The sequence below is a fragment of the Callospermophilus lateralis genome, chromosome 8 (genome assembly GCF_048772815.1).
Source record: "Callospermophilus lateralis isolate mCalLat2 chromosome 8, mCalLat2.hap1, whole genome shotgun sequence".
NCBI classification, from domain to species: domain Eukaryota; kingdom Metazoa; phylum Chordata; class Mammalia; order Rodentia; family Sciuridae; genus Callospermophilus; species Callospermophilus lateralis.
In genome coordinates this window covers 66,658,877-66,683,084 of record NC_135312.1, presented here as the reverse complement: position 1 = coordinate 66,683,084, position 24,208 = coordinate 66,658,877, and the positions used below count along the sequence as shown (strand labels likewise).

Below are 24,208 nucleotides of genomic sequence, written 5' to 3'. Positions count from 1 at the left end.
TTTTTCCTTATAACTAGATCTTTCCATCACTTTCTAGTATTTTATCCTTCCTTTTTATCTAATACTTCAAGTTTATATCTACTCGTCTATCTTGTACTCCCCAATATGTTACAGTTCTTTGAGTATAAGAAATTGTACTTTTTTTTGTATCTACCACAGTGTTAGTAAGTTTTTGCCTGATTCCATATGACCGATTCATTAACATAAAGTATAACTTCTGTGAAGTACTTTATTTTATTAAGATAAAGACATTTAATAAGTTCATTTAAAAAAGAAAAAAAGACAGGGTAGAAGGTAAGAAAATTTTTATTGAATGAAGAGATAACAAGCAACAATCTTTAAAACTGTCTGTTATTGAAAAAGAAATGTTACCAGTACAGCTCAGGGGTGCAGTGTTTGCATAGCTGTGGCAGGCCCTTGGGTAGATCCAAACCACCCCACCCTGGAAACAAAAGAAAGGTACAGGAGAATTCCATCTCCTTATAGTGCTTGCTCAAAACACAAATAGAGTATTACTTTCATAACCCTGGAAGAAACATAATGTAAGTGCTCAGATGGTTTCTCTTATGTAGTGATTATGTGTCTCAGAATAAGAGCATTAATAAAAACACACTTAAGTACGTAACCCTCACACTTATAAAAACATTTCATGTTTACCAACGACACAGAAAGGACTTTGGTGAGAAAATAATCTTTGTTAGGGTTAAAATGAGTACCGTACATTCTGATCTTTCTCTAGATTCAAGCTGCATCACAACAGAGTACATAAATAAATCACTTCTCCTTTGTGGGGCTTATTAGTGTTTGTTGCCTTGTGTTCCTAAACTGAGCACACACAGAACCACAATAGCAGGATGCAGTGGGGAGGACTATTAAAACCAACCGGTCAGGAAATCCATTTGGTGTCAGTAAACTTGTTGTTAATGATGCTAATTAACAGGAAGAAAGTGGAGAGTACAAGATGAAGGCATGCATTTAGGAGGAAAAAATCAATACTCTAATTTGATAGGTGCAGTGCATTTTAGGTAGCTGTGCAAGGAAAGTGCACTGTGTACTCTTAAAATACCAATTTTCCACGTCTATTTGAGAAGAATACTATACAGTCTAAACATTGTCTGAGAAAAATTCACATTTATTTAAAGCAAACAAAACCCAATAAAAATGTGCAGGATTTACTGGCTTTTGAACTGTTTTAATTGCATGTATCTCAATGACATTAGTCTTACCAAAAAAAAAAAAATTGGAACTTTTTTATACTTATATTTCATAGTATCTGAAAGTGCATTATTTATTTATTTTATAAATACAAGAGCTGTGTGTAAAGCTTCAATAGAGAAAATTTTATCCAAGCACTATTTATTTCATGAGTGTTGTGGGGCAAGTCGCTGAGAAAACACACCAAGTCTCAGTTTTGTCCAAATTGAAGAGTCTTTATTTAGTCAGCCAGTTGGCAACTGCTCCCCACAGGACCTATAACTGTCTCTCCAAGGAACAGCACCGACATTGAGCATTTTAGGATATTTAAAGGCAAAAAACTCCTCTGGATTGACATAGCTGCAAGCAAGCAGTACAGAAACTGAACTGGGCAGTTAGCAAGACAGTGCAATGGGTACATTGGTACTTCCCACGGGACTTCCAGGGTGGCATAGCAGCAAGCAAGCAGAAGGGAAGTGGGTCAAAATGACCCTAGTTCAGTAAAAGTTAGAGAATGGTTACTAATGTCTAGACAATCAGTCTCTGACAAGGTACATTGCCCAAATTAAAATGGAAACCAAAGAGAACAATTTTACATTGTATAAGAATTGCTATTTTGTGTTGCCAAGTATGTTCTGCTAGGTAAATATTAATAGGTACAGAGGTGGGGCTTTCCCATGGAAGAAGCATTTCTTACATGATGTGGAATCTCAGGGTCAAATGGAGTCTGTTTGGTCATTGCCCTATAGCCTGGCCCATAACAATGAGCACATTAGTTTACTGTTCTGTTCCTTAGTATCCTTATTTCTACTCTTCTATCAAATTTCTCTAAAATATACAAGTTAATACTAATATCTGTTCAGAAAATAAGTGCAAATTCTAGTTATTACCATGAAGTAGTTTTTTTTTTCTGTTATCAACTCTCAATTATCTAAAGAAATATTTAGCTATTTGTTGACCACATATATGAATGAATGAAATAATGAAGTAACTATAAAGCTAGAACCATAAAAGCACATGGAAATTTTTTAGGACTCTAAAAAAAGTTTATGTATTATTGTTATTATTAGATTATTTTAATTGATACCAGTTTCTAATGCTCCTAACTTTTTTTTTTAATGGTACCAGGGATTGAACAACCCAGAGGTGCTTAACCACTGAGCCACATACCAGTCCTTTTTATTTTTCATTTTGAAATATGTTCTTGCCAAGTTGCTTAGGACCTTGCTAAATTGCTGAGGCTGGCTTTGTACTTGTGATCCTAACCACCTAAGTCTCAGAGCTGCTGGGATTACAGATATGCACCACTGTGCCATACTTAACTTTTTTAAATAAAAAATCAGATCTTTATAGTTATACATAGTAATCAAGTTCAGGCAGAAAAAAATCATGCATACATGGAATTAAATTTCAGTTTGTCATCCCCATTTTCCCCTTCCCTTTTCTCTCCCATTCTTCCTGTCCTACTCAGTTTTCTTTCATCTACTCTGCCAGACTTCCTTTGATCCACTCTATTTTTTTAGGTTATACATAAAGATGAAATTCCCTGTGGCATATTTATATATGCACATAACATGATTTTTTTTTCAGAGTTCATTCACATTGCCTCCCCTTTCCCATCACTCCTCTCAATCTCCTTCTACGATACTACTGATCTTCCCTACATCTTCATGAGATCCTGTCCTTCCTGCCTGCTTTCCTTTATTTTACTCACACTTCCACATAGGAGAGAAAACATTTGACCTTTGAGTTTCTGAGTCTGCTTTATTTCATTTAGCATGATGTTTTCCATTTCCATCTATTTACCAGCATAATTTCATTCTTCTTCATGGCTGAGTAGAACTCAATTGTGTATACATAACACAATTTTTTAGTCTCTTAATCTATGAATGGGCATTTGGCTTGATTCAATGATTCAGCTATTGTGAATTGTGCTGCTTTAAACATTGAGGTACCTGTATTGCTAGAGTATGCTGATTTTAGTTCTTTTGGGAAATAACAAGGAGTGAGATAGCAGAGTCATGTTGTGGTTCCAGCCCTAGTTTTTTGAGGAGTCTCCATACGGCTTTCCAGAGTGGTTGTTCTAGTCTGCAGTCCTACTAACAATGTCCAGGTTTACCTTTTCCTCCACATGTTCACCAGCATTTATTATTGTTTGTATCCTTGATCACTGCCATTCTGACAACAGTGAGATGAGATCTTAGTATAGTTTTGATTTGCATTTCTTTTTTTGTTTGCTTGTTTTTCAGCTATATAATGTTCTTTTTTAAAATTTATAAATGATAGTGGAATGCATTACAATTCTTATTACACATATAGAGCACAATTTTTCGTTTTCCTGGTTATATACACAGTATATTCACACCAATTTGTATCTTTATACCTGTACTTTGGATAATAATGTCCATCACATTCCACCATCATTAATAACTCCATGCCCCCTCCCTTCCCCCCCAACCCCTCTGCCCTATCTAGAGTTCCTGTATTCTTCCCATGCTCCCCTTCGCTACCCCACTATGAATCAGCCTCCTTATATCAGAGAAAACATTCAGCATTTAGGTTTTTTGGATTGGCTAACTTCACTTAGCATTATCTTCTCTAACTCCATCCATTTACCTGCAAATGCCATGATTTTATTCTCTTTTATTGCTGAGTAAAATTCCATTGTGTATATATTCCATATTTTTAATCCATTAATCTATTGAAGGACATGTAGGCTGGTTCCATAATTTAGCTACTGTGAATTGTGCTGCTATAAACATGGATGTGGCTATTTCCCTGTGGTAAGCTGTTTTTAAGTCCTTTGGGTATAAACCGAGGAGAGGGATAGCTGGGTCAAATGGTGGTTCCATTCTCAATTTTCCAAGGAATCTTCATACTGCTTTCCATATTAACTGCACTAATTTATAGTCCCACCAGCAGTGTATGAGTGTACCTTTTCCCCCACATCCTCACCAACACTTATTGTTGTTTCTATGCATAATAGTTGCCATTCTGACTGGAGTAAAATAAAATCTTAGAGTGGTTTTGATTTGTATTTCTCTAATTGTTAGTGATGATGAACATTTTTTCATGTATTTGTTGATTGATGGTCATCATCTTCCGAGAAGTGTCTCTTCAGGTCCTTGGCCCATTTATTAATTGGGTTATTTGGTTTCTGGTGTTTAGCTTTTTGAGTTCTTTATATACCCTAGATATTAGTGCTCTATCTGATGTGTGAGGGGTAAAGATTTGTTCCCAAGATGTAGACTTTCTATTTACCTCACAGATTGTTTCTTTTTCTGAGAAGAAATTTTTGATTGCTAGAGAAGTTGGATATTTTTCATGTATTTGTTGGCCATTTGTATTTCATCCTTTGAGAATTTTCTGTTTAATTCTTTTGCCCATTTATTGATTGGATGATAATGATGATGATGATGATGATTCATGATGGTGGTACTGTGAAATTATTTGAGTTCTTGATATATTCTGGATATTAATCCCTTATCAGAGAAATAGCTGGCAAAAATTTTCTCCCTTTCTTTAAACTCTCTCTTTATGCTCTTAATCATTTTCTTGGTTGTACAGAAGTTCTTAAATTTAATGGCATCCCACTTAGCTATCCTTGGTTTTATTTCTTGTGCTTTGGGAGTCTTATTAAAGAATTTGGGGCCTATCCCAATATGTTGGACTGTTGAGCCTATGTTTTTCTTTCAAAGTTTCTTTTCAGCATTTATTGTAATGAGAATAATGCTGCCATATTAGTGGCATGGCTTGCATATTTATTATTTTTGCTTTAAAATAGAGATAATAAAGATGAAGAGAATTCTAATAAGTCTTAGAAAAACTGAAGGAATATTAGAAGGTCTTAGAATGCCAGTAATATATCTTAGCTTTTCAAATGTATATTATATTCCTCTTTTTACAACAAAGATATTTAATCTTTTATTATGAAACAATTTCAAATTTATAAAACAGTTGCAAATATAGTAAAAGGGCAAGATTATAATAATACTTCAAATGAATTACTATTAGTATTAAGAAGTTTAGAAAAAAATTAGCTTGGACAAAAAGGGGCTTAGAACCAGTAAATATTGGTAATATTAAGACTCAATTTTGTTACTTGAACAACAGTAGTGCCTATTTTACAGGATTATTGCATGCATAAACCTTAGAAATCCATGGTTTTACTAATCTAAGGCATAAGCATGTGCTGTATAAATAATAAATATTTCTTGAAGAAACCAAATTCCAGTTTCTAGGATTACTTAAGTTGATTAACATTACACAAAAACTAAAAATTGCCTACATGCAATTTATGTGTTTATTTCTTTTTAGCTAGAGTTAACATTTAATAGTAACTCTTTACATTTTGAATTTACCTGTGTTTCATATCAATAGCTATTAACCTGAGGGTGAATTTAGTTGATCTTGGATAAAATCAATCTGGCAAATTACTTGATATTTGGAAAACATTAACTGATGGAAGAAAGTACAGTTGAACTACTGTTGTATAGAATATGCAAATAAAAATCTGGTAAAGAGAAACAGCCTGTTGGTTAATATTCTATTTTTAAATTGGAGTCTGTGCCTCAGAGTGGAAGCCAGGTGGGGAGCCAGGAACACTCAATGCCACATGACAAACACAGTGCATCTTCTTGGAACCCACATTTCATAAGAAGATGAAGTTTTGATGGGGAAATGAGATTTTATATTAAAACAAACATAGATCCATTTGGAATGAAAATGCAAACTTTATGTAAATTTTCAAGATGAAACATATGACTTAAGCTATTTAAAGAATAGTTGAGTCATGTCCATAGAAATCTGAGAACTCTAAATTTACCCTCCTCTACTATTAGGAGAAATTCAACAATCAATTAGTTTACTTTGTTAGCATTTATTTAGGCCTAACTATATTCTAGATACCGACCTATAATCTCAATGCAAGTGATAAAGATTGACATGGCTCCTTTCTTCCAGGGACTTAACAATCAGGTAGTGGGATACAGTTTGTAAAATTAAGCCAATTTAATTCTTCTAACAGCCTTATGAAGTGCATTCTATTAGTTATTTTGTCCATCCTGTTTACTCAAGATATTTTCTTAATAAGTGCTATATATAAAATAAGCAGGATTCTCAGACACAAAATAATGTGTTAGGGATAAGATCATGAGGATGGGAGGTATGGATTACAGAGATGCAATAGTTAATGTGAGGAGAACTTTTAAGGGGTAATCTCTATAGTGACACATGGTGTTGGAAGTGGAGTTATAAGGAAGTGAATCAATTAAAAAATATACACTGGAAATTTACAGTAATTTCTTCATAGATTGGTTATGGGTAGGAGATGAGAAAAATAAACATGACTGCTACACTTGAACAAATGGTAGGTATAGGAAAGATTGGAGGATACCTTAAACTAAAGAAAAACATTGTTCAGTTTGAGACACATTAATTGAGATATTTCTAAGACATCCAATTAGAAGTAGTAGATAATTGTATATGTGAGTCAGGACTTTTGAGAAAGAGACCTCAGCTAGGCATAAAATCTCATGTCTTGAGTAATATAGCATTAAGTTAATATACATTGCATAGATTACTTAACTTTTATTCTTTATTTTATATAATTCCCTTTTCCTAACATATTTACAGCTCTGAAAATAAACACTTAGAAACAGCAAATATAATTTCATGCAATAAATATATAGGGATGTAGAGCTAAGTTCTTTAGGGTTTGGATCAATAGAAATGAACACAACAAATTTGAGGATAGAAAAAGAGCAATAAAAGGCAAGACATGATGAGTATATCATAATTATGGTGCAAATAAAATGTGACAAACATAGAATTTCATGAATGTCAGTTTTATAAATATTGGCCTAAATAATGATTGTGTAAGGAAAGTGAATAAAGAAGAAATAAATATGTAGACAGAGGGTCACAGCAGCACAAAAGAAAAAAAAAATATCCAGGGAATAAATAATTACTAACATATTTTTTAGAGGCAAGAGATGTTGGGAGTCATTTTTAGCAGTGATGTATCAGTGGGGAGAAATCAAAAAGCCAGAAACACTGCTAAGATAGGCTTAAAGAAAGAGACAGCTGAGCAATGAAGTTTATTCTTATCGTACTTGTATGTTCTCTGTGCAGGAACCATTTGTGATGCCTGTGGCTTCTTTAATGCATCTCATCAATTTTATAGGTATCAAGAAATAGTTTCAACCTGTGATCCTAAGGAACATCCTACCATCTTATGTCATTAATTTTAAATATAGCATAATCTTACTGCCAACTTACTTTGAGGGTTACTGTTTTACCATTGAGTTACTTTCAAAACTAAAGATGACACACTCAATACACTCTTCTACTTAATTAATTCTGACATCATCCGGGTATTGATGCTGTTTATAAGAAGAATCTTGTTGAAATCAAACTATCAAATATAGATGATACTTTGAATAATGTTGCCAGGAAATGATCAAAGGTTAGAATGTAGCAGTAACCCTGGAAGAATACTTCCTTGGTTCTGCCTCTTCCATGGGATGGATAATATGCAAAAGTGTCTTCACCACAAAAAACACAATAGCCATGAGCAGCAGGTGTCATTTCATTTATCTCTAAATTGAGAAAAATTTGACAGTGAAAGAGCACAGTGAAGTGTTAGTGGAAGAAAAATATTGCTATTAAAATTTTTTAAAATAAATTTAATTCTTAAAATAAAAAAATGAAAGTACAAATAAAATTGAAAAACATTTATATTGATTACCCACATATTAAAAATATGGTTATAAATAATTATCCTTGATATAGTTTCATATTTTTATCAATTGAACTTTCTTAGTTCTCTCTGCCTATAATACGGTTTTACTGGTATTTTTCTTTTTTTTTTTCTTCTTTTTTTTTAAAGAGAGAGAGAGAGAGAGAGAGAGAGAGAGAGAGAGAGAGAATTTCTTAATATTTATTCTTTCAGTTTTCGGTGGACATAACATCTTTATTTTATTTTTATGTGGTGCAGAGGATTGAACCCAGCACCCCGCGCATGCCAGGCGAGCGCACTACCGCTTGAGGCACATCCCCAGCCCTTATTGGTATTTTTCTAAAGAAGTCATTCTTTCCATGTGATTATTAACTTTATTTTTAACTTTTCTTAAAATCTTTGGATGGATCATCAAAGTCATATTTTATGTCTACTAAGTTTAAAGTGTTGATAGATTCAATATAGAACATAACATGTTTGTTTGAAAAATATTCTCTTATCTTACTTATATGTCCTCTGTGCAGGAACTTGGTAAGAACAAAGTCTATTGAAAATACTCTCAATTTTAACTGATTTGTGTACTGCAACATAAAACTATTTGAGTTCAAGTTTCTTCACAAATACTGATTTTTTTCATTCATGTTTCTTTATCCAAGAAATAATTTGATAAGACAGAACTTCTCAAACAAGTTGCCTGTATTCATGGTCTTTGGAATGGTGGTCAAATTCAGACACTAAAAAGTGATAGGCTTTACAATCATATTTCAATTCTGTATAGAATATAAATATTCAGAAATCAGAAAAGCCATCAAACCATACATAGAATGTAAATGTATCTTAAAATTAACAATCATGCAAGAGATCACTCTAACAAGATATTATAAAGCATATTTATAGAATTTAAAAATTAAATTTCATCCTCTGAAAAGTCTTTTGCTTTAATTGGTTTAGTTACTCATTGTTTCAGTGCCTTCATTGCAATATGCTTCTATTTGCAAGTTTTGTTTACAATAATAGCCATTCCATATAAGTTTCAAAAACTGAAATATTGGAGTGCTCTATTTATTAAGTACATAATTAACAATTCTAAAGTGATTTTGCAAAAAATACACATCCATAATTTAGAGGACTTATTTATTAAAAAAAGTTTATAATCAAAATTACGAGGAGTAATAAGAACATGGCAATTGCCAGGTTGAAATATCTTTATTATATTTTTTGATTCAATGTTAGCTCTATATCTGACCTTTTGTAATGAAGTTATTTTAATCATGTCTTTAAAAAATATTTGTATATTTTCATACCTAGAAATGTTTTGATTTGTAGAGTAGTTCAATTTGTTTTGACACAATGTGAATTATATTTGTACCATACTCAATTTAAAGTTCAATTCAAAGTTCTAGGGATTTATTAACTTGATAAGAACATTGTTTTTAGTATTATTATGTTTTCCAAAAATTTTATATTTGAAATAATACTGAAAAAATAATATTAATCTATTTTTACTATTAATGGTTACAAAATTATTTTTCTGTTAATGGAGGCAACACATTAATAGCTGTTGCTTAACTTTTTGTACATATTCCAAAAACCCTTGGAATTGAAATGAGCAACATTAATTTAGAATACTAGTCACTTGATTTTTTTTGAGCTACAATTTAAGAGTAATTTGTAAATGCATCTTCTGCAGTACTACCATCTGAATTCTTGTGTCCTCACCCCCAAATTCATGTTAAAGCCTAATACAAAATGTGATAGTATTAGAAGGTAGGACCTTTTAGAGGTGATTAGGTCATGAGGCTCTGTTCTTATCAATGGGTTAATGTCCTTATAAAAGAAACCCCAGAGAACTGGTGAACCCTTTCTATCATGTGAAAGCAGAGCAAAATGGTGCCATCTGTGAGGAACAGATCCTCACCAGATGCTAAATCTGCTGGTGACTTGATCTTTCAGTTACCAGGCTCCAGCATTGTAAGAATCCAATTTCTTTTGTTTAGAAACTGCCTAATCTAATGTATTTTGCTGTAGCATCCCTAAAGGACCATTACATGCAACTGTATGGGCTAAATCATCGTCCTGAAGCATAGTCTTAAAATAATTATAGACTTTGTAATTGTTACCTATTGACATCCCTTTAGAATTATTTTCTGGTTTTCATTTGATTATGGAAAGAAACCATCAGATATGAAATTCTATATATAATATTTTAAATTAATATTCAGTTTCAATTTTGTTAATCTATTTTATTAGAAGAGACTTATTGCAAAATTTTAACCAAGCATTAAAAAGTAAATAATTAATTACATTTATGCTATACCATAAATAGCAAAGTATGAGTAGCAAAGCTATTCTGACTACTCCCCTTACGCTTTATTGACCAGTCTTTTACCTCTCTCATCTTTTTTGTCAAGTCAGATGGTTATTTCCCAAGTGTCCAACTTAACTGACCAAATGGAAGACTGGCAGCTTTGTGGGTATTGTTGGTTGAAACATGGGCAGACCATAGAGGAATGGTCTGCCAAATGCTTGGTGAGGGGAGTGGGCACAGTGGGCACACGAAAATGTGTCACAAAGAAAAGAAGAGCAAGAGAGGCAAGCTGGTGCAAGGATCACCCACCATTTTACTGAGATGGAGCTACACCTCTAACTGAAGGAATCTTTAATTTCTTCTCCCATGTCATCATCCTAACTTCTGGGAATATAGTTAGCTTGTGCCTAAGGCAGCCCTCCTCTTTTCATTCGTCCATATTCCGTGGTGATGAGTGTGTTTAGCCAGTCACAAATTTTTCATCAAGGTGCATAGTCTTTGTGGTATTCTTGTTTGCTGAAATGCCATCAAGTACTGGTTCATTCTAGAGTTCTTAGAGCTGCTGCTTTGGATGCTATCTTTGAGGGCTTGGCTTCTGCCCCCCACTTGCTGCTACTGTTTCAGTTCTGTTGTCCATCAAATATAAAGTAGTTTTGATTAGAGTCTATATAATTAGGCTTGGTCATCTAGGTGAGTAGGCTACATAGATGAAATAGCCTTTCTTGATGTTGAACTTTGAGTCTGGTCACCTTCTCCGGCCATTGGACCCTGCCTTTTGCTCAAATTCCAGGAGTACTTCCAAGCTTTTTATATGTAGACCATGAGTTACCGCTAAGTGAGCATTGAATGACCTAGAAAGTACAGGTTGAGATGGTGATTGAATGTAGGAGATTTATCAGGGAGTGTTTTGGGGGTCAACATGTATGGAATAATATTCTAATAAGATTTTTTTAAATTGCATGTATTGCTTATTGATACAAAAATGTATAATGAATATACATATGTTTATAACAAAATAGGGAAACATTTTTACATTCTTTACATATATTATAAACAATGATATGACAACAGAATTATCACCATTGTGAAATCTATCAGGAAGCTGATGTAGCTCATTCTTAACCTATTATAACAATGTCTCTCCTTCCTTCTACTAAAGAACTATCATAAATGCTAAAAAATGTGATAATTTTTGACAGTTAAGAAGCATAGGGCTGGGGTTGTGACTCAGTGGTAGAGCGCTTACCTCACATACGCGAGACCCTGGTTCAATCTTCAGCACCACATAAAAATAAATAAGTGAAATAAAGGTATTGTGTCCAACTACAACTAAAAATAAATAAATATTTTTTTTTAAAAAAAGAAGTATAAAATTAATGATGACTAGTTTAAAAAAGAAAAGAAAATAAGGGATGAAGCAGAGGCAGAAGTTCAGCTGTACTGCAGTCTCAATGGAATCCTCTGCTGACTGGGAGTCAGTCTGGGAGTTCTGAGATGGAAGGAGCCTTACCAGCTGTCCCAAATTGGAATGAGTTGCCCAGGGTTGTATAATCCCCATGTCTGTCAGTCATTGAATGAAGGCTGCCTGTGATGAAGGTGTAACCTTAGGTTAGGCAGCTCTTTTCATCAGAGGTCATAACCCAGGGGGCCAAGAGTTGAGGGGCTGTCTACTGACAGCACTTTCAACATCTGGGGCAGTAAATACTTCATTCTGAGGGGCATCTTAGTATATCACAGCACCTGCAATACTGCTCTTTGGAAACTCTAATGAAGTTCTCCCATTATTTTCTTTTTTTGAAATCAACATGCTGAGAACCAATTTAAAAATCAGAAGGCAAAAGTTCTTAGGGCTCACAAAAATCATAATGCTTCCCTAAAACTTAGTCTGCTTCTGGCCTTTCTGTTCTGTGCTATGAGTGCCTTCATTATTAGGAAGAACTCTACCTGTTATCAAAAGAATTCCTAACACACACACACATACACACACACACACACACACACAAAATGGAACTGACACATCCAAACAATTCAATGACAAAAATAACAAATTAAAAAGATCAATGGTTGACTTTTAATGGGGAGATTAAGGAAGGCCTTTTTGAGAAGAGATTTGAACCGAAACCTGAACTACGAGATAAGGCCAACAAAGTAAAGATGCAAGGTCCTTCCTGGCAGAGGAGAAACAATCACAAAAGCCTTGAAGCAGAAGTGGGTTCAACAACACAGTATATGATAGTGGGATAGGAATGTAAACGTTGGTCATGAAATCATCTATTTGAGGGCATTGAGTAGAAAATTTTTGGTAAATTTCATTTGAAGTCTAGGTCATGGAAAAGGTCGAAGTACAAATGTGGGATGTGCAGGGTACAATATGTATCCCAGGACAGAATTTGGCTTGCCAGGACATGGCTTAAGATGTTTAAAATGCTCCAATGATGTTTTGATTGTTGGATTATTGTTGTTGTTTAGGAGATAAAGTTCTGCTCGTGTTGCGTAGTGATTCCTCCCCACCCCACTGTATGTTAATATGACTAAGAAAAGTTTAAATGTAAAAGGGAAGGGGAACAATAAAACATTATCAAATAAACCATTATGCCTCAGGAAAAATATCTGAGTAAGAGTTTATCTGCAATTGCCAGAAGAAAAAAAGTTCTGATAAATATGTGGAGAATAAGAGTCCCTTGGGTGTGTATGTCTCTCTCTCTCTCTCTCTCTCTCTCTCTCTCTCTGTGTGTGTGTGTGTGTGTGTGTGTGTGTGTGTGTGTGTGTGTATCATCTTATACAAGGAGATAAACATAGATTTATAGCACCTTCCAACTGGATTAAATGACAAGAAAATGAAAAAGAAAAGAAAACCTCAAATCTCCCCAGAGGCAGCCTGCCAGCCAGAAAATGTCAAAAGATGGCCACCACTGTTACCTCACATAACAACAGAAAACTGTATCTTTCTTTTATGAATAGACCTGTAGTAATGGAAGTCGGTTAGAATTATAGTCAAGAAATTGCTGGATGGGCTGGGGATGTGGCTCAAGTGGTAGCGCGCTCGCCTGGCATGCGTGCGGCCCGGGTTCGATCCTCAGCACCACATACAAACAAAGATGTTGTGTCCGCCGAAAACTAAAAAATAAATAAATATTAAAAAAAAGAAATTGCTGGAAAATCTTCAGCAAAATTGCTGGAAATTTGCAGGAAAATCTTGATAAAGATTTGCTACCATTTTCACTTGCATGAACAAAGAGAGAAAGAGAGAAGAGAGAGAGAGAGAGAGAGAGAGAGAGAGAGAGAACTGCTTAAAGGAAAAAAAAACATGATTCTATGGAACAAGACTTAAAATGATTTAAGACTGGCGGAAAACTTTCAGACATCAATATGTGACTGTTCAGTATCAGTGATGCCAATTTGTAGATGTATTTGCCAAACTGCTGCCAGTAATCACTGAGGAATTACTGAAAACGGGAGACGGTAGTGTCATCCAGGGTTCGCAGTGGGAGACAGAAACATTTTTAGCAAGCAGAGATTTAATACAGTAAATTGGTGCCTGTAAAATCATTGCAAGTCCTGGAAAAGTGGGTTTTAGTCTGTCTTCCCCAAAGGACTCACAGGCATTGAATAGCTAAGTCATCAGGGAAGACCCCACCTCTGAATATCTTAGAACCACTGAGTTTTCAGAACACATGATCATAACTGACTTTAGAGAATCCGTAAGCTGGAACTGTTCATCTATCATTGCTTCTGTCACTAATCCAATATTGCTGGGGTCCAGGAACTGCAACTTTGTTTCTCCACTGCTGCCTCTGCCTTAACTTCTCTTCTCAGCCAGAAATCTGGGGAATGACACAAATTACTTCTTTGGAAGAAAACCTCACATCTCCTCCAGAGTCACTCTGCCAGCCAGGAATGACAGAAGATGACCACCACCCTCACCTCTGCTTTATAAACCTCTCATGGAGCATCTTCAGGAACTTGTTGGAATCCATAGTGCTAACTGGATTATATAATCTGGAGATTTTTACATTTAACTCTGAAGTCTCTTTAATACTTCAGAGGGAAGAAAGAGGTTGTAAAAGAAGTCTGCTGAGCATGACATGGATTAGAAATGATACCTTCTTACCCTTTAAGAAAAAAAATACAGTAATCAGTGGGAATAAAGATTCCAACAAATTATATAGAAAAAATTATACCTAATTGCTTATTAAAGTGGGAAGTCAAAGAATTGAGTGGTCCTCATGAGTCTATATTTTAACAAGGATTTCTACCCAATCTTTTATGATATTATAGGGCAAACTTGACAAATGTGATCAAGATGGTGGAGCAGTTGAATGGATTTGTAATTAGTAGAAAGACCAGAAATTGCTAATGAGTAGATGTATGTCTAATTGTCACATATGCTGTAGGAATTTGTACTTTATTCTGCTCTGTATTATGTAATAAATACAATAAGGACAATGATTTTTAAAACAGCATTAGTCATTTACTGAGTGAGCATTATAAATATGTAACTCATTTACTCTTGACAACAATCTTGTCAGGCTACTCTTATCTCCATTTTAAATGTGAGGAATCTGATGTCAAAAACATAAATAATTCTCATAACTATATCTAGAAAGAAGCAGAAGTGAGATTCATACCTAAAATTGCTGCAAAGTAGAGGTAGTAGAGGAAGGGAGAATGCCAGAACATTTCTCAGAGGAACTAGGAACCTGCCAGCCAGGAAATCTCACAGGGTAGCATTTCCTTAGTTATTCTCCATGAGGCAGGGGGTTGGTTGGTCCACTGTCTTGCAGGACCAGGTCAGTATCTCAGGGACTTGAACCCACATTGATAAGCCTCACATTATAAAACCAGATATTGATTTATTAAATTAAAATAAATATGACAGCCAAGCTGACCAAATATGGGCAATATTTGTGCATGCAGTCCTCTCAAGGAGAGTCTGTTGAATAGAATGTTGAATGATGAGGATAGAATCAACCCAAAGATACTCTGATCAGAATGCTAATTGACTGTTGTCTCTGACAATTGCAATAAGAATGCATCCATCTTCTTGGATCTCTGGATCGACTGGGAGGATACTCTTTATTTGTTTAAGCATTGCCATAGTTGTCTGACTTCGGACTCCTTTATATGCCTTCATAACTGTCATTCTTTTTTATTTTTAACTAAGATATAATAATTATTTTAACTTTGTTGTTTTTGGCATAAGATTCTGTCTTTCTCTTTAATATGACTGATCAATTTTCTTCTGGTAGCAATTGTTTAACTAACTTTGGGAAGTAGTATATTTCTAAATCCACTGTTGTTGTGCATTCTGTATAAGATGCAAATCCACAGTATTCTTTCCTTTGCCTGTGCTTCCATTGGTAGATTAAAAAGAACTGCAAATTGGTGCAGCCAATATGGAAAACAGTAGGGAGATTTCTTGGAAAATTGGGAATGGAACAACCATTTGACCCAGCTATCCCTCTAGTCGGTCTATATCCAAAAGACTTAAAAACAGCATACTACAGTAATGCAGCCACATCAATGTTTATAGTAGCACAATTCATAGTAGCTAAATTTTGGAACCAACCAGATGCCCTTCAGTAGATGAATGGATAAAGAAAAATGTGGCATATATACACAATGGAATATTACTCAGCAATAAAAGAGAATAAAATCATGGCATTGGCAGGTAAATGGATAGAGTTAGAGAAGATAATGCTAAGTGAAGTTAGCCAATCCCCCAAAACCAAATGCCAAATGTTTTCTCTGATATAAGGAGGTTAACTCATAGTGGCATATGGAGCCAGAGCACGGGAGGAATAGAGGAACTCTAGATAGAGCACAGGGGTGGGAAGGGAAAGAGGGGGCATGGGGTTACAAATTATAGTGGAATGTGATGGACATTATTATACAAAATACACGTATGAAGACACGAATTGGTATGAATAAACTTTGGATACAATCAGAGATATGAAAAATTGTGCTCTATATGTGTAATAAGAATTGTAATGCCTTCTGTTGTCATATATGAATAAAAAATTAATAAAAAACACAAGTGTTAAAACTGAAGGACTAGGGTGACAATATACAGTAACAGCACAAGTTTTTAAAAAGATGATATTTTTTAGTGAATGTAGACTCACTGTGAGTCAATAATTTGTGATGTTATTCTTAAGGAAGCCACAACAGACCGGTATATTAACTATGTCAGAACGAAATTGATGAATGAATGAGGATATGAAAGTATGGAGGATTTCATAATCCTACCCTAATCTTTGGTAATACTGCATGCCTTCAGCAACCATGTTTTATTTAGTTCATAGTCCACGTTTTCAGATAATATTGATAGACTGGAATATATTAAAAAGAAACTGACCAGATGGTGAGTGAACTGGAAACCACATTCTAACAAGTGGTGATCGGAAATCACCATGTTTAGATTAACAAGAAAAAGACTTGGGAAAATAATAAAGCTAAGACTTATGAACTGATTACTTCATGATAAACATAGTGCTCAGCCCTTTAATAGATTTCAAACATTAAGGTCTATCACACTAAAAAGGGAATGCTCATTTTGAGTTGCACTAGAATGCAAAGGAAACCAGAGAGATTCATCTCTGCTTATTAGAATGATGACATTTCTATTCTCAAAGTTGTCCAACAACTAAGTGAGCTGACTTGGTACTAATGAATTTTGTTTTTGAAGGTTTGCAAGCAGAGTATAGATCCAACTTTTGGTGGAGATATTTAATAGAGAAATGAAGATTAAATGGATGCCTGGACGAGATGAATTCTAAGATTTTGTCCAACCTTATCCTTGTGGGTCTGTCATTATCTCATTGTACAGTAGTACCTCCACTTTTGCCTTTTAGTTCAGTAGCATAAGCTCTAAATGGTAATGTTATTTCTAATTCAACAGGTCAGTTGTAGGGGATCCTGATTTCTGCATCAAAGACAAGCCCCAGCAAAATTTAAAGTTGCAGGAATGGAAAACAAACATTTTGTGAATGCGTTATTAGGAATAGTTAGTTGCAGGAAGAGCCTCTTTTTCTTTCTCATTTGATCTTCAGACTTATGTATTCTTAGTATGAGAGAAACTGTACCATTTCTTTAGATTGCTAAGTGGTGATTTATTTCATTGAGTGTTTTATTTGTGGTTCTGAAACCTCTTCTGATTGCATACCTCATTTTGAGCTTTGTTATTTTTAACAAGTGCACTTTGATCATTAACCAACCCGTGATTTCATGACAGCTAGTATTATACCTTAAAAACTCATTCCTATGACTGGGAAAAGAATGAATGTTTGATTATTTTAAACAATAACCAAAGAACCTATGGGACTTTATAGCAAGAATATACCTAAATATAATATGTTAATGAGACATCCAAGCTCAGAAAGATGAAATAACTTGCCATGGTCACATGGCCGATGGGAAATGTAAACGATTTTAATACTTTTCCTCTCATCCCTAACTCACTGATGCAATTATATACTGTAATTTTCCAAGACACTATGCTTCCCTCCCTCCTTCTCTTCTTCATCTTCTTCCTCTTCCTCCTCCTCCTCTTTGTTTTCTATTTTTCCTCCTCCTCCTTATTCTTCTAACAGTCACTCTTATCTTTATGAGTCTGATTAGCATGTGATCTGAGAAGATGGTATCTGAGTAGAATTCCAAAGTGTCATTTTTTTCACCCATACCCTTAGATAGGTAGAAATTCTGAGGCTCTTTTGTTCCTGATTTTGGATTGCTCTCAAATCTCTGCAGTGCTGCATATGATGCTGTCCTTGACAGAAATGTGGCCATTAAGAAGCTCAGCCGGCCATTTCAGAACCAAACACACGCCAAGAGAGCTTACCGGGAGCTGGTCCTCATGAAGTGTGTGAACCATAAAAATGTGAGTTTCCTATTTATTTTCAGACTATCTGTGATGGGAAAGTGTGATATTGGGGAAGAAAATAAGAACCAACTTGAGTAGGAAAGGCCTTCTTTACTTTCCAGTTTCTGCCTCTTAGGATTGTTTATCTCGACCATATGCTACACTTGATTTTGTTATCCTCGTGGTAGCTTCCTGCTTAAAACATCACCGAAACGCCATATGGCAAGAGGAGATGAACTTGATAGATATGTCCCTGTTACAAAATTAACCTTATTTGGTTATCTTGCTTCTAATTAACCAGAAAGCTTTGTATTTTCCAAAAAGTAAAACAAAATGCCAAAACAAACAAAAACAAACCCCAAGGCCTATAGAAGGATAAACTAAATTTCTTTATATTTAAATTTAATTACTAACGGATGAAGTTTTACTAGTTGTGTTTTCTCCTTTGGGTTTTAGCTATAGCTTCCCAGTGGCCTCTAGCACTAAAGGCCTCTAGTGGCCTTTAGTGTACACACTGTATGTTGGCATCTTGTTTTCTTAGGGTTGGGCAAACAGGCTTGTACATATTTCCAAAGCACTTTGGAATGGGATTATCAAGAACATGTTCTCTTGGGGCTGGGATTGTGGCTTAGTGGTAGAGCACTCCCCTAGCACGGGCGGGACCCGGGTTCGATTCTCAGCACCACATAAAAATAAAGGCATTGTGTTATGTCCATCTACAAAAAAGATTAATTCTCTCTCTCTCTCTAAAAACAAACAGACAAACAAAGAAACAAAGAAACAAACAAACAAAAAAACATGTTCTCATTGGAATTCAGCAGGGTAGACCAAAAATAGAATTGTTTTCCTCAGTGTCTAAGCTTCTTCAATTCCAGGAGAAGGCCTATAGAACTTTTCCTGCTCCATTTTCTTCTTTGTAAGAAGAAATAGAAGATAATTTATTATTTTTATAGAGTATTCTTAATAATTTAATATAATAAATTTATTAAGCTTATTATATTAATTATAAGTATATAATTAAATAAATTATTATAAATAAAATGATGATAGCTATCAAAACTCCCTACAAAGTTTTTAAATATAAAAATCATACAGAATATTAAATTATCAGTGTAGTTTATAAAGAAGGCTTCTTGTTATGTGGCTAACCATCTACTACTAGTGGTCCTAAGAATAAGCAAATGTTTGGCTAGAAGACGTTTAAAATACAATTAATGTAGACTCGGGCTCAATGACAGTGTTTCTCTTTTCCTCTATTACTCCACTGCAGTGACTTTTAAGTCAGGTTATTTGTTTTCATGCTGTTGACTTGTTTGAGACCAATGCCATTTTAATTCGGTCATTTGCCATGTATTTGTTGAATGAACAAAATGTGCCAGACACAAATCTAGATGCTAAGAATATGTCAGGAAGCAAATGGGGATAAATCCTTCCCATGTGGGCTTAGATTCTACTAATGAGAGAAAGGCAGTCCATAAAATAGATAAGTAAACCTGTGAATGTCAGAGGGTGACATTACTTTATTTAAGTAAAATAATGCAAAGAAGAAAGATTAAAATGTTGGTTAGTGCAGGGTGAGGGTTATTTTTTTCAGTAGGTTGAACAGGGTAGTCCTCACTAAGAAAGAAAAATTTTATGAAATACGTGCTCATCATTGATATGGCCATTCAAGGAATATGAGACTTCTCGAAGGAATATATGAATGAAAGAAAAAAAGGATTCCTAAGAAAAACCACTATAGTAAAGTGATTTTTTTCCTCTCAATATGTTAAGTAAAGGTAGAGACAAGATTCACCACATAACCAGGGCAATGTATTTTATGGTAGTAAAGAGTATGAAATGGAAGATGGAGGCATACAAGCAATGAAGAAACTATACAAAAAGTCTTGCATATGTGTATTTCTCTTTCCCTAGTCTTCCATCCAGATTCTATAATGCAATACATTGTGGAGAAGTGCCCAATTACTTGGCCAATTTGAGGAAATTATACCCTGAATGTGTCCCTCAAAGGTTACATGGTAGAAGCTTAGTTTCCAGTGTGGGGAGGTGAAAGGAGATGGGAATTTTAACAAGTGGGATCCAAAGGGATGTCTGTAGGTCCTTGGTGGATCTACCTTCAGAATGAATTAAGGTAGTTCTCATGGGACCCCTTGCCTTTCACAAGACCATGTTGCAAGAGTGAATCCAACCCCCAAATCCCTCTCAGACTTCCGGTTTCAAGATGTGATATCTTCCTCCCACACATACCATCTGCCATGAGGTCCCCTCTAGAGGTAAACAGATGCTGGCCTCAGGCTCTTGATGCTGAAGAATTATGAGCTAAAAAAACTCTTCTCCTTATAAAGTTAGTCTGCCTCAGATATTTTTATAGAAACAAAAAACAGACTACTGCACAATGATAATTTGTAAATAGTATCCTACCTGCTCTTTATGTGTGTAAGTATATATGTATGCATGTATACCACATTTCATTAATAGGAAATTCATTAATATCCAATGGTAAATTCTCAATTAGCACTTGTAATACTAAGGGAAAGGCAATTAGAATATAGAGCTTTTCCTTTTTTTGTTGTTGATGCTGTTGAAAGTAAAGGAAAAACAATGAAGAAACCCTATTCAGTATCTAATAATAGAAAATAAAATTCATTTAGAAAACAAATATTCAATTTTAGGAAGTGAATTCCTGTGATTGTGGGACCATGGAAACTTTGATTCATATCTGTGTTTCCCAAGATGCTGAAATGAAGGAACTGAATAAGAAACCTGTTGGAAATTGTTGAACTAAAACAGAATACCTGTGATGATCACTTTATTAAAAAAAATTTTAAATTGGTTATTAGGGGGTATTAAAATTTATAAAGACATAATCATCTATAGAAATAACAGGCAAGAATATCTAACAGGGAAGTCAGAGTAGGCAAAGGTTATAAAACAAGGATTTATGAAATGGAAAAGTAAGACTAGACAATAAGGAATAGATTTTGAAAACTGACTTTTTAAAATAATAAATCTTTATTTATTTAAAATCACAATGCTATTTCTTAGACTAATTTAAATTAACTATATTTTATTGTTCACCAGATAATGGGGGTTAGCATGTTTCCATGCTTAATGGATTTTGTGTGAATGTGTGCCCTATGTACAGTCTCCAACATTTTTGTTTAAACAAATATCAAAATGAAATAAGTTACTTTATGAGATTAGTGAAGTACTAGAGAAAGAGGCCCATTATAGATTTTCAAATGAAATATCTATTATATAAACATTTTCAATATTTACTACAACTAAGTATGCAAAATTAGTGGACAATTTAATTTTAAGTGTTAAAGATATTTTGAAATAATTTTTGATCTAAATGTGTTTTTTTAAAGAGAGAGAGAGAGAGAGAGAGAGAGAGAGAGAGAGAGAGAGAGAGAGAGAGAATTTTTTAATATTTTTTAGTTTTCGGCAGACACAACATCTTTATTTGTATGTGGTGCTGCCAGGGGAGTGCGCTACCGCTTGAGCCACATCCCCAGCCCCTAAGTGTGTTTTTAATATTGTAAAGTTGCTTTAGGAAGTATATTCTCAGTTTTCTTTTTTGGTATGTTATACCATTGTCATATATATGTATACTAGAAAATATTGAATGGTATTGTGATTTTCTTCTCATTAATTTCCCAACAAATTAAAGAATTCCATAAAAGTGATTGCATTTCTCTGGTGTTTAAAATAATTTGTTTTTGTTTTTAATTACTTGGTGTGTTTCATATATTTCTGTACCTTTTATGAAGTTTACTAAAAGTCATTAATTCATGGTTTTAAGCTGTTTTAATCTTGAACTTGTACTTCTCCAGTTTTTATAAACTGTAACTACCTTGTAAGTAGAAGATTCTTATTTACATATTTTGTTTTTATTTTCCTCTGGCACATTAATATAGAATATTTAGATGAAGAATATTTTGAGATATTTATGCACATAATTGTGTGGAACCATGATAAAGGTTTTTTAAAATTTACTTATTCTAAAAGTTAGAATTTTAATTAACTAATTAGCAAAGTAATTAAAGCAAGATACAAAAAGTTTAGAACTAACTTAGGAAACTTTAAAATATATTTTTCCACTAAATTCATCGCTGATAGTATCTAAGATGTATCTCTCTCCACATATATTAAATCATTAGTCTAAGTTATATTTGAGTGTGAGAAAGAAGTAAAAGACACTATGGTAGCGATAAAAAAAATCTTGAATTAGGGCACCACTTTGTACATGTGGAGGAAAAATATCACCTTGATATATCTTGTTGACTGTTTCACTATTGTCTTTCTCCTCTCATATGATTTTATCTCCTTTTTAAAAAATAGTCTGATAGCTCTGTGTCCTACCATAGAGAATCACACTAAAGCAGTATAACAGTTATGTGTCTTTTCTGACTTTTCCTACTGCCTCATAACCCGAGCTTTTTAACTGCATCATTAACCTAAAGGAAAAGATCATTTGTCTTTTCTAAATGTATGTTCTGTATTCTATGAGAAAGTCTAGAAAATTTCCACACTTTTCTATTTCTACCAAAAGTCCAGTAAGTACCTTTCAGTTGAATAAATATATAATTCACTATATAAATAAATAATCCACTCTTCTTTCTCTCTTTCCTCTGTCCCTTCCATGCTTTCTTTTCCAGATTATTAGTTTATTAAATGTCTTCACACCCCAGAAAACGCTGGAGGAGTTCCAAGATGTGTAAGTAACAAAACTTATTAAGGAAGGCAAAAAAAGCACTCCAATAATTAGGAAAAATGAGAGAGAGAGAGAGAGAGAGAGAGAGAGAGAGAGAGAGATGAAATCTGTTGTAGAGATTAAAGGGAGGTGAGAGTCGGGATCAAATGAAATGTTCAAGTGAAAAGATAAAATCAGATTCTGTCTGTGGTGTTACTTCCTGAAAGATCTTTCTAGTCTATGGCTCTGTGTGCTTTATGCTTCATTGTTCTATGTTCTTGGTTCAATGAGGAAAGGCTTATTTATTTACTATTAATTGATTCTGTGAGCTTCGTAGGATGATTCAATTTATATTATTAATATTTCTATTTTAATAAAAGATTCTTATTCTTTATTTCTATTTTTGTGGTGCCTTTGATTTTATTCAAAAATTAATCCATTTAGAACTATAGCAACAATAAAGAGGAAAGGAAGTCATTCCCTACGCATTGTCTACTTTAACACACCTACATGGATTTACTGGAAGTACTTGTCCTGAAATTTTTTTTCTTATTTGTAATCGTAATATTCAGGAAAGAGTTAAAGAAGTACAGAGAAAAGAGAGAGCAAGATAAAAGTAGAATATATTTGGGCATTAACTACACACTAATAGATGATGTTTCTATTAGTAACCTTCTATTAGAGTTACTACAGCTAAGACTCATGCAATACTGGTAACTTTTTCATATTCTTGATTCAGTCAAAGGAAGAATTAGGACATTCAGAAAACTTACAGATTTAGTACAGATTTTACTGTGACTAAAGGACTTTATAGATCTTGTGATTAGAACCAACCTTATGGATTTACCTTCTAGTTACTTAGTAATGGAACTGATGGATGCCAACTTGTGTCAGGTGATTCAGATGGAATTAGACCATGAGCGAATGTCTTACCTGCTATACCAAATGTTGTGTGGCATCAAGCATCTCCACTCTGCTGGGATTATTCACAGGGTAAGAATACCTTCTCTAAAGTCATAATTAAGAGACATTTGAAAAGAAAAGAAACTTGGAGATTATTTTCTTTATGTTGTATTTGGTCAAATATAGTGTATTTGTACACTCCTTTATTAGTAGAATTAACACATAGTTCACTAATGTGTAGAAGACACTTCTACTGAGGTCAAATTTTATTTTGTCAGCTCATTGATAGTCAGCTCCTGATAGGCTTTATGCCTTCTAGCTCTTTGATTGACAGAGGTCATATGTGTAGCTGAAATAAGACAGCTCATTTCTACAGTTCATTTCTGGAAGCATAAAATCAGTTATCCTGATTTGTTCCTGTTGGGCCTAGAAATGAAATATATACCAAAAGTTTTAGGTTGTCTGGAGGAAAAACCTAAGAGATGACAATAAATGATATGCTTTTTT

General features: G+C 34.1%; 1 protein-coding gene across 4 annotated transcripts in view; it reads left to right on the top strand.

The window, feature by feature from the left end:
- Positions 1 to 24,208, top strand: part of Mapk10 (mitogen-activated protein kinase 10) — a 154,594-nt gene that overhangs the window by 63,098 nt on the left and 67,288 nt on the right. For all 4 annotated transcript variants that reach the window (XM_076864011.1, XM_076864010.1, XM_076864009.1 and 1 more), the window contains 3 exons: positions 17,991 to 18,120; positions 22,764 to 22,822; positions 23,653 to 23,791. In XM_076864011.1, coding sequence (XP_076720126.1) covers positions 17,991 to 18,120; positions 22,764 to 22,822; positions 23,653 to 23,791 — 328 coding nt within the window. The remainder of the gene's footprint in view (positions 1 to 17,990; positions 18,121 to 22,763; positions 22,823 to 23,652; positions 23,792 to 24,208) is intronic.